The sequence below is a fragment of the Aquarana catesbeiana genome, linkage group LG03, assembly GCF_042186555.1.
Source record: "Aquarana catesbeiana isolate 2022-GZ linkage group LG03, ASM4218655v1, whole genome shotgun sequence".
NCBI lineage: Eukaryota > Metazoa > Chordata > Amphibia > Anura > Ranidae > Aquarana > Aquarana catesbeiana.
This window is the reverse complement of record NC_133326.1, coordinates 222018757-222031120: the sequence shown is the minus strand read 5'-3', so window position 1 is coordinate 222031120 and position 12364 is coordinate 222018757. Positions and strand designations below refer to the sequence as shown.

The 12364-nt window shown below is 42.2% G+C and overlaps 1 protein-coding gene across 1 annotated transcript in view; it reads left to right on the top strand.

Annotated features, from left to right (window-relative positions):
- Nucleotides 1-3860: 3860 nt before the first annotated feature.
- WNT16 (Wnt family member 16) overlaps nt 3861-12364 on the top strand; it is a 41134-nt gene continuing 32630 nt past the window's right edge. The window contains exon 1 of the mRNA XM_073619807.1: nt 3861-4791. Coding sequence (XP_073475908.1) covers nt 4700-4791 — 92 coding nt within the window. The 5' untranslated portion in view covers nt 3861-4699. The remainder of the gene's footprint in view (nt 4792-12364) is intronic.

Sequence of the window (12364 nt, the reverse complement as noted above, 5' to 3'; positions counted from 1 at the left end):
AGTGCCCCTAGCAATCACAGCCCCCCCCTCACAGTCCCCCTAGCATTTACAGCCCCCCCTCACAGTGCCCCTAGCAATCACAGCCCCCCTCACAGTCCCCCTAGCAATCACAGCCCCCTTACAGTGCCCCAAGCAATCACAGCCCCCCTCACAGTGCCCCTAGCAATCACAGCCCCCCTCACAGTGCCCCTAGCAATCACAGCCCCCCTCAAAGTCCCCCTAGCATTTACAGCCCCCCTCACAGTGCCCCTAGCAATCACAGTTCCCCTCACAGTCCCCCTAGCAATCACAGCCCCCCTCACAGTGCCCCAAGCAATCACAACCCCCCCTTCTCAGTACACCTAGCAATCACAGCAGCCCCTCACAGTGCCCCTAGCAATCACAGCCCCCCTCACAGTCCCCCTAGCAATCACAGCCCCCCTCACAGTGCCCCTAGCAATCATAGCCCCCCCACCTCATAGTGCCCCTAGCGATCACAGCCCCCCTCATAGTGCCCCTAGCAAGCACAGACCCCCTCTCACTGCCCCTAGCAATCACAGCCCCCCTCACAGTGCCCCTAGCAATCACAGCCCTCCCTCACAGTCCCCCTAGCATTTACAGCCCCCCTCACAGTGCCCCTAGCAATCACAGTCCCCCTCACAGTCCCCCTAGCAATCACAGCCCCCCCTCACAGTGCCCCTAGCAATCACAACCCCCACTCTCAGTACACCTAGCAATCACAGCCCCCCTCACAGTGCCCCTAGCAATCACAGCCCCCCTCACAGTGCCCCTAGCAATCACAGCCCCCCCTAACAGTGCCCCTAGCAATCACAGCCCCCCCTCACAGTCCCCCTAGCATTTACAGCCCCCCTCTCAGTGCCCCTAGCAATCACAGCGCCCCCGCCACAGTGCCCCTAGCAATCACAGCCCCCCTCATAGTGCCCCTAGCAATCACAGCCCCCCCTCACAGTGCCCCTAGCAATCACAGCCCCCCTCACAGTGCCCCTAGCAATCACAGCCCCCCCTCACAGTGCCCCTAGCAATCACAGCCCCCATCACAGTCCCCCTAGCATTTACAGTCCCCCCTCTCAGTGCCCCTAGCAATCACAGCCCCCCCGACAGTTCCCCTAGCAATCACAGCCCCCCCTCATAGTGCCCCTAGCAATCACAGCCCCCCTCACAGTGCCCCTAGCAATCACAGCCCCCCCTCACAGTGCCCCTGGCAATCACAGCCCCCCCCTCACAGTGCCCCTAGCAATCACAGCGCCCCCGCACAGTGCCCCTAGCAATCACAGCCCCCCTCTCAGTGCCCCTAGCACTCACAGCCCCCCCTCACAGTGCCCCTAGCAATTACAGCCTCCCCTCACAGTGCCCCTGGCAATCACAGCCCCCCCTCTCACAGTGCCCCTTGCCGTATTGCCCCCCTTTTTTTCTGTCTAATCACAGTGCCCCCATTTACTCTCTGCCACCCCTGCACAGTTCTACTTTCAGCAGGGCAGAGGTAGCATTCAGCCTGTGTGTCCTCTTCAGGGTCATCCTATCCTAGGGCAGGGGCAGGAGGAGCTGCAGATTGAGATCATATTAACAAGTAGGTGATCACCCACTAAAATGAAAATACTCCCGCTTACTGTGCAGATCTCTATCTCCCTCGCTCCCTGCTATACTGATAGGATAACATTGTTGGCAGGACAGGCGAGGCAGGAGAGGAGACACAGACATGGCCGCATAGCGAGAGGTGATCGGCGACCGTGGTCTGTGTTAACACATTCATCATTTACCTCCCACTGTGAGGCCCGGTCATCAAGAGGCCCCAGACTGGGAGGGTCCCTGTCCACTGGGCAAATGCCGGGTGTGCCCTATGGCCAGTCCAGGCCTGCTTGCAGTGGTATGATTCTTTGATCAGACTTAAAACAAACAATGGTTGGCACTTACAGAGGTATGGTCCTGTGATCAAACATAGAACAGACAATTGATCGGCACTGGCAGTAGTATGGTTCTATGATCCAACTAGAACACACATTGGTTAGCACTTGCAGGAGTATGGTTCTATATTCAGACTTAGAACCAGCCTATTGCATTAGGGGTGCACCCCAAAGCTCAAACACACACACCTTTCCCTGTAGCCTCAGCTGCACTGGACAGTGAATGACTGGGGTAGTGCTCTGTGCTAAGCGGCTTCCTGTTCATTCACACACTGAAGTATAGTAAACACAGTTTACTATGCTTCAGTTATGAATGAACCTAGAGAGTGAGTGTGTTCACTGTGTTCATTTAGAAAAGGAAGGCGCCAGTAAATGACATATTTACTAGTGCCATCCCCCACTCTCCATTCTGAAACATCCCCCGCAGCAGCCAGGGGAAGAGGAGAGGAGGGAAGCCAGCAGCACTGCAGGGGGGGGCAACACTGGGAAGCCCAGGCAACAGGGGGAATCGGCACCGCATGCAGTCATTAGGGTGTGCCCAGGAGCACCTGGCACACCCCCTGCGCATGCCTATGCTTAGAACAGACAATGGTTGGCACTTGCAGTAGTATGAATCTATGATCAGACTTAGAACAGACAATGGTTGGCACTTGCAGTAGTATGGTTCTATGATCGGACTTAGAGCTGGTTCACAGCACGTTCCGGATGCATTTTTGCATGCGTGTTTTTAATGGGTTTTTGACATGTTCTGGTGTGATTTTGATGCATTGCCTGATGCATTCCAGATGCTTTTTTTCTTCTTTTCTTTTTTTTCACTGTACTGGGGTCTGGTGCAATATTGATGCATTTTTGATGCGTTCCAGTGCATTTCGGTGAATGTTTATATGCGTTTTACCGCGTTTCCAGTACGGTCCAGTGCAGGAAAAATGTTCAACTTTTTTTTCTGGAACTGGAACGCCCTGGAACTGACCGCACTGGTGTGAACTATGCCATTGGAAACCTTATAACCTACTATCCATTCATTTTTGTTGCAGAAAAAACCGCATGGGACTGCATGTGGTGTGAAATGACCCTTAGAACAGACAATTGGTTGGCACTTATAGTGGTATGGTTCTATGATCAGACTTAGAACAGACAAGTGGTTGGCACTTATGGTGATATGGTGATCAGACTTAGAACAGACAATTGGTTGGCACTGGCAATAGTATGGTTCTATGATCAGACTCAGAACAGACAATTGGTTGGTATTTATGGTGATATGGTGATCAGACTTAGAAAAGACATTTGGTTGGTACTTATGGTGATATGGTGATCAGACTTAGAACAGACAATTGGTTGGCACTGGCAATAGTATGGTTCTATGATCAGACTCAGAACAGACAATTGGTTGGTATTTATGGTGATATGGTGATCAGACTTAGAAAAGACATTTGGTTGGTACTTATGGTGATATGGTGATCAGACTCAGAACAGACATTTGGTTGGCGCTGGCAGTGATATGGTGATCAGACTGAGAGCAGACAATTGGTTGGCACTGGCAGTAGTGTGGTTCTATGATCAGACTCAGAACAGACAATTGGTTGGCACTGGCAGTAGTGTGGTTCTATGATCCTGCCAGCTCTGTGTGTCTGAACACTGTGGATGAGATGAGTGTTGTGCAGATCAGATTGCTCCTGTCACCTGTCACCTGTCACCCTGCTCATGTCACCCCATCCTGGGCTGCAGACAATTGTCTGGTCCTCCTCGCAGAGTAATAACTGTTGCCACTTTCCTTCAGCAGCAGTTCTAGGAAGGCTGAGAATTAGAAATCATTTAGTGAACAGCCAGTAGACATTAGAGAGTCTTAGGAGAATGCTGCACATCTGGTTTCGCTTATCCTAACCCTTCAGTGGGCTCTGCATCTTATTCCAGCAGCTAATTGTATAAAGTGACGGGAGGCTGGTGACTGCCTTCACTACTTCAAATAGTCTGCAGGAGATTAGAGGGGATCAGTCTCCTTAGGATCTCACATAGAGCTTGCAATCAATCTCTCCTGTCCGGATGGATATCCTCCCTGTGCAGAGATCAGCTCACTGGTAACAACATATAGGCCCTGGAGATCAGTATAAACTGACATTGTGACAGGTCACAGCTTCATTAATATCACAGGTCACACTGCAAGAGAGGGATCTGTACTGATCACTATATATTATTGCTGCTTGCTTTCTTCTGGGTATCTATGCCAGGCATGCAAATCAAATGTCATGCAGTTAAATCATAAATCATTTTCTTATGCTTTTATTATGCACAACCCCTGAACTGCCACTTTTGTCTGATATGCATACTTGTGTTGCTGTGTGATCTATTGAGTTTTTAATAGCTAACTCAGGTGCTATTGGTTTGTGTGTAAGAGGAGACTCTGATGTCGCACACAAGAGCTGTCACCCTGCACTAGACCTCTGCACCTCCCACCCTACATAGACGGACTGGCCAATAAGATCTGCCTTGATGCATGCATTGTTATTCATCAGAACACCGGCCAATCACAGATGGAATTCCATTGTACCCAAACAGGCTAAGTTAAAGAGCCTGGAGAGAGGACTTACAATCAAAGAGAAGGATCTTACCTTGGGTACAAGGACTGGACCGACTGTCACATCCATCACAGCAGCATCATCTATTCATCCTTCACTAGGGAAATGATTGAAGAATCAGAAATAAAGGACTGACTGAAAAATTATAAGTACCTGCTTGGAAGGCCAAAAAAAAAAAAAAAAAAAGCTCCAGTGAGGCTACAGGAAAAAATAAATGTTCTGGAGATGGAGAAGAGGACTTCTTTGGGACTTTGTCATTTGTGTGTCCTCCTGACCCTATTCATGGTGATCTTCCCCTGCTCGCATGGAAACTGGATGTAGGTACCTTTCATTTCTTTCACTACCTTCAATTGTCCATAGATGATCCAAAATGCAGATTTTGTTTTTTCTTTAAAAAAAAAAAAAAAAAAAGATGATTTTATACTTTTTATCCTATATTGATTGAAATCAGCACCTATGATGTGTTCTTATCCAAGCGCTTTATCTTCTCACTGCTGGCTCCACAGTTGTAATTATAACCCAAGTGTCCAATTTGCGGTCATTTGTTCAGATCTATAGCAGACTAGCACTGAAGAATTGTAGTGTTCCAGTATCAGCACTCTCTTCCTAAACAGCAAAGCCTTTTCCCCAAAAGCACATCTGGAGTCTCCAAACAAAGAAAATGACAGCTCTCAAACATGTTTACATGCAGCTCTAAAAAATGTTAAACATATTTCATTCCATCTCCACTGCAAGTTCAGTTCTGGTTTGTCAAAATATTTCAAGCTGACCTCCTTTGTTTCTTTGAGGGACTTGAGGATTTGGCATGTTCCAAAGAGGCATATTTTATTAGATGGATTAAAACATTATGCGTCAAGTCTGCTCTTTGCCCCCAGAGAAAACTATTTCTTGAAGGGTAGTTCATTTCTTTCTGTTTGCAATTGATAGCATTGTTCCAAATGCATGCTGATTTTATTTAAAAAAAAAAAATCTAAGAAATAAATAATACTATGTCATGTACGTTTAGATTTTGTTTTTCCTGTTTCAATTTGGCAACATTGTTCCAAACCCATGTAAAGTTTTTTTCTTTTTTAATCTAAAAAATATAGAAAACTGTTTCATGTAGGTTTCGTTTTTTCTGTTTGCAATTGGCAATATTGTTCCAAATTCATGCAAAGGTTTTATATATATATATATATATATATATATATATATATATATATATATATATATACACATTTACATTTATACACAGAGCCTTTGCATGGATTTGGAACAATATTGCCAAGTGCAAATGGAAAAAAAAACAAATATATATATATATATATATATATTATTATTATACAGGTTTTATATAGCGCCAACAGTTTGCGCAGCACTTAACAAAATAAAAGCAGACATTACAGTTACATCACAATTTGGTACAAGAGAAATCAGAGGGCCCTACTCATTAAAGCTTACAATATATATATATATATATATATATATACAGTATATATATATATATATATATATATATATATATATATATATATATATATATATATATATAAAGAAAATAAATCTATTTAATGTAGAGATTATTTAATGTAGGTGCAGCTTTTTCCATTGTTCCAAATCCATGTAAAGGTCTTTTTTTTAATTCAAGAAATAAAGATGTCTGTTTTTTTTTCTGTTTGCAATTGGCAACTTTGTTCCAAACCCATACTTTTATATATATATATATATATATATATATATATATATATATATATATATATATATATATATATATATAAAACTATTATGCTAAAGGATAACATTTAGCTTTTGTTTTTCCTGTTGGGAATATTGTTCCAAACCCATGCACATTTTTCTTTAAAGTCAAAAACTATTTGACGTAAAAAAAAAGATATATTTTATGTAGGTTTATTTATTTATTTTTTTTCTGTTTGCAAATGGCAACATTGCTCCAAACCCAGAGCTGGTTCACACCAAATACAGTCCAGTGCGTTTTTTTTTTAATTTTACATAGAAAACACATGGATAGTGTTTAACATGGATTCCAATGGTCCTAGTGTACACCAGTGCAGTGCATTCCAGTGAAGGCAACAAAAGTAGAACATGTTGCATTTTTTTTGTATGGAACGCATCTAGAATGCTGCGACAAAATGCATTAAAAATGCACAGGAACCCACATGTCCTCAATTGATATGAAGAAAAATAAAGAGGGGGGAAAAACGCACTGAAATGAAGCAAAAACATATCAAAAATGCACCGGAATGCATGAAAAATGTGCGTGCAGAAACACATCCAGAATACAGAAATTGTGATGTGAAGGAACAGACAAACAAAACTATGTCATGCAAGTTTTGTTTTTTCAGTTTGCAATTGGTAACATTGAGGGTTAATTTACTAAAACTGGAGAGTGCAAAATCTGATGCATGGAGGCCAATCATCTTCTAACATCAGCTTCTTCAATTAAGCCATGCCAAAAAAAAATATGGAAAGCTGATTGGTTTCTATGAAGAGCTGCACCAGATTTTGCACTCTTCAGTTTTACTGAATCAACCCCATTGCTCCAAATCCATGCATACGTTTTCTTAATCTAAGAAATATGTTGAAACTCCTGCAGAACGCTTTACAAGGATTTCTCAGCTATTGTATGTATTATGTATGTTTGTTTTAGGTTTCTTTTTGACTTTGAAACATAGTATTTATTTATTTAGTTTTATATCAAAATTGTTACAAACTTTATTTCGGCTCTCCCTAGTTGGAATGGCAGTTTTTTTGATCTGGAATATGCTTTCGCACGTTGCACCCTCATTGTTAAAATTGGCAGCCTTGACAGAACAGCAAGTATTAGTTACATTGCACAGCTGTCTTCTAGTCATTTGCTGCATCTCTTTTGATTCTGGATTAACTAGATTACTGTGTGATGTTGTGATACCTTATCTGGATCAGATCTTTTATGGATGTGCTAATCCTCTGGATTCCTGTAGCATAGTTGAAACCCTGTGTACTGTTTTCTATGTGTGGTTCTTTGTTCTTCTGTTTGATGCCGGTGACATAAAATGCACTTCAGATAAGAGCTATATATATTTTCTTATTGTATGACATTTTTTTTTTTTTTCTCGTTAGGAGTCTCTGGCCAAAATAGCCATAAATATCGCCAGTCAGTCTACTTGCTTGTTAGAAAATTGCCCACATGTTAACACTTGGGTCTGAAGAATTCAGAGCTTTATTTACTAAGCAGCATTAAGCCACAAATACTGGAATTCTATACATTTCTGGTGCTCTTACAATAGGGACCTTAGCTCGGAGCGAATACATTATTTGTCCAAGTTAGTATCCAACAGCATTTTGTAAGTCCAATAACTATTTTACAGTTTGCTGTGATAAATTATAATGGCTTCTCTAATCAAAACTTGTGGATTGTTAAAGTAGTAACTGTAAGGTGTCATGGCATGCAGGTTTGTATATGATTTTTTACTTGCAGTACTTCATTTGTGGTGTATGCAGACATTAAAAAATTAAGAGATCAGTGGTGAATGTTTGCTCTAAATCTTTTTCAACCATTTTACCCAGTGGAACCTTTGAAATACTTTTAGGTCTTGGGGAACTCCTGCTAAAGCCACATCAATGGAGGCCATTGGGAAAAATGACCCCTATACTGGTGGCCAGAAGGAAGAATGCCCTACTTACGGTGGTGGTCAGAATGCTTCCATTACAGACACTATAAAGGATCATTGGGTTCATACAGTTGGCTTGGCCAAGTGGCAACGGTCCAGGCACATTGTAGGCACCATTAAATGGGAGGTCAGTTAGCCACAGCTTAAAAAACCCTAGAAAACTCTGGAGAAACCCTGTTTGAGAATGGGTTTTCTGAACTATGGAGGTTGCTATGGAGTTAATTTACTAAAGGAGTAGAAATTGCGCTTAGCAAAGTGAATTTTCACACTGTTACTGACCATGGTAAATAAAGTGAAGGTGTTGACGCTAATCATGTCCAAGGATATATCCTGTGTTTTTGTCATTTACCTCGCACATGATTGGGGGTTCAAAGAGAAGATTTCTACAATATTTACAAAGCTTCGTAAAAATTCATTTGGGCAACAGTCACTATCCTTTAGTTAATCGACCCCAATGTGTTTGGCTGACCCCAGCTAGTTCAGTAAAAGCAAGTGATGCTCAAAATGTTGGGCTTCGCTTCTGATAATTGGACATTCAGTGCTAGAGGGTAATAATGAGAGTTTAATGAAGTCAGAGACACCACCTGTTACACAGGAAGATATATGACGCAGGTCTAAGGGGGTTGACTTTCTAAAAGCACTTTGCAAGGGAATTTGCCCCAGAGCTTAGCGAGTGAGGCGAAGCTCTGCTGATTTCCATCATCCAATGATGTACAAGCAAAAATGCTGTATTCTTTTTTTTCTTGCACGTGACTAGGTATTCTTTGCAAAGTGAAACTTCACTGCATTCCCTAAACTCTGGGACCAATTCCATTGCAAAGTGAACAGCAATTTTACCTTTAGCAAGTCAACCTGCTAGTCTATAGAGAACACCACTCCAAAGCCTCATGCACAAAGGAGTAAAAAAATACTGCTTTTACAGGCATCCAGCTTGTTTTTACGGGCCTTATTTCAGTGTAAGCTTATGTGGCCATGCGCATTAGGAGCTTAGAACCATATTTTAGGAGCAACATTTAAAAAAATGCCCCAAAGTTGCATTTGGAGAGGAACTCATGAGCAAAGATTACACGTAAGCATCATTTATGCACATAAATTTGCGCTTATGTGCGTAGATTTATTCTAATGACTAGAATAAGTGAATTTTCTTTCCAACAGAATGAGTTTACGCTCAAACACTTTTAAGCGCCATATGCCTGCGAACGTGCATAAACGTACATAAAAAAATTTGTGGCATTTTTGTTCTCCCAACTTCAAATAAAATATTGGTGAAAAAAATGAATACGTCTGTATGAGGCCTTAGGATGAGTATTGCACTGGGTTCTGTCTCCTGTACCAGTCACGTGGAAATTGGCAAATATCTGTACACCATATCTATAGCCAGCCATACACCATTGTATACATTGCTGCACTTTGCTCTCCGTTGAAATAAGTCTTACATTGTCATCCACAGCCCAAGCAATCTCTTTGTCAGATATTCTAAAGTTAACCAGTTAGTACTTATTTGGGTGATTTGAGAATGTCTGAATTATAATACATAAAAGTTGTGTCCGCCATTTAAGTGGGTGCTATTAAATAGACTATTAGTTTTCTCACCCAAGGCAAAGTGACAGCTTATTCGCAATCCCCCCTGCCCCTCCTTGTTTTACTGACCTATTCTGTTCCGTTGTTTTGAAAGTCAAACCCTGTGTAAGCTCTTTTTTGGAGTTTACACAAAGTTGATGACGTTGTCTTCTTAGTCAGCGTTTATCCCAGCGATTAGCGACTCAGACCCAAAGACCGCATCCTGGGAGGAGGTTACATGCCCCCTCATACCCAACAGTACTGGGTATATGAGATGGCTGTGACCTGAGCAACAAAGCAACAGGGTAGCACAATGAAGGTGAGAATAAGTGAATTGGGTTTGGATTAGTAAAAAACCTCTGCTACGTCGTCCGTTCCCTTTATTATGCACACTTTTTGTTCCTACTGTATTCAGCTACATACATTTCCCAGCATGCTGAAATATATTTAAGATCTATTCAACTTATTTCAATTGTTCAGAAATGCTTTTGCAATAATAGATCCTCATAGAACAAAGCAAAGTGCAAGAACCCCCAGCAATCAGCCAGGTTTCATCTTCAAATCATCTGGCTTCAGTAAACCTTTAATTTGAATAAAATGAAGAAATTGTCGCACTCTGAATTTCCAAAAAACTTGCTTGATGTACCTTTATTGTAACAAGTGTATCAGACAAACACAGGACAGGCAGTCCTTTACAAACCTTTAATTTGGTTATTCTGGGTTACTATAGTACCCAGTTTAAATTTATTCTTGCAATGTCCTTTTGAATAAATGTGCATGTAAGTTTATTATTCGGAGTAGGCAAATAGTAGTTGATCATGATAACCAGGTATTATTTGTGCTATCATAAGGGACAAGGAATGGTTTGGGAAAGTACTAAAAAGAGACCGTAGACATCCAACAAATGCTGCAACTATACCTATTTCAGCACCGCACATCACATGGCAAAACAACACTATGGGGTTCATTTAGTAAAGGCAAATAAACTGTGAACTTTGCATAGTGTAGTTGAACTCTGTGTGAGCAGTTGTGCCAGAGCTTAGTAAATGAGCAGACGCTGACTTCCATCATCCAATCATATGCAATCAAAAATGCAGTTTTTTTAATTTTCCTTGAATGCGATTGGGTATTCTTTGCAAAGTGATGCTTTCCTCATTTACTAAGCTCTGGAGCAACTGTACTTGCAGGGTGCAACTGCAAAGTACGCAGTCTAGTCGCTTTTAGTAAATCAACCCCTTTGAATCAGTCTGTATACTAGACTCTCTCATTTCTGAGTATTAAGAACTCTAATCAACAATTTGGACAGTGAATGATTTTGGATCTTTTCATCATTCTTGGAAAAAGATTTGTCCCTGGTGGGTATAAACCTTTGTAGGCAAACAGCTACTCAAAATACACACACACTATATATATATATATATATATATATATATATATATATATATATATATATATATATATATATAACAGTATCTCGCAAACGTTAGTGCATCCCTCACATTTTTGTAAATATTTTATTATATCTTTTCATGTGACAACACTGAAGAAATTAAACTTTGCTACAATGTAAAGTAGTGAGTGTACAGCTTGCATAACTGTAAATTTATCGTCCCCTCAAAATAACTCAACACACAGCCATTAATGTCCAAACTGCTGGCAACAAAAGTGACCCCTAAGTGAAAATGTCCAAATTGGGCCCAAAATGTCAATATTTTGTGTGGCCACCATTATTTTCCAGCACTGCCTTAACCCTCTTGGGCATGGAGTTCACCAGAGCTTCACAGGTTGCCACTGGAGTCCTCTTCCACTCCTCTATGACGACATCACGGAGCTGGTGGATTTTAGAGTCCTTGCGCTCCTCCACCTTCCATTTGAGGATGCCCCACAGATGCTTAGTAGGGTTTAGGTCTGGAGACATGCTTGGCCAGTCCATCACCTTTATCCTCAGCTTCTTTAGAAAGGCAGTGGTCGTCTTGGAGGTGTGTTTGGGGTCAATATTATGTTGGAATACTGCCCTGCGGCCCAGTTTCCGAAGGGAGGGGATCATGCTCTGCTTCAGTATGTCACAGTACATGTTGGCATTCATGTTTCCCTCAATGAACTGTAGCTCCCCAGTGCCGGCAGCACTCATGCATCCCCAGACCATGACACTCCCACCACCATGCTTGACTGTAGGCAAGACACACTTCCCTTTGTACTCCTCACCTGATTGCCACCACACATGCTTGACACCATCTGAACCAAATAAGTTTATCTTGGTCTCAACAGACCACAGGACATGGTTCCAGTAATCCGTGTCCTTAGTCTGCTTGTCTTCAGCAAACTGTTTGCGAGCTTTCTTTAGAAGAGGCTTCCTTCTGGGAGGACAGCCATGCAGACCAATTTGATGTAGTGTGTGCCGTATGGTCTGAGCATGGATAGGCTAACCCCCCACCCCTTCAACCTCTGCAGCAATGCTGGCAGCACTCATACGTCTATTTCCCAAAGACAATCTGTAGATTTTACGCTGAGCACGTGAACCCAACTCCTTTGGTTGACCATGGCGAGGCCTGTTCTGAGTGGAACCTGTCCTGTTAAACCGCTGTATGGTCTTGGCCACCGTGCTGCAGCTCAGTTTCAGGGTCTTGGCAATCTTCTTATAGCCTAGACCATCTTTATGTAGAGCAACAATTCTTTTTTT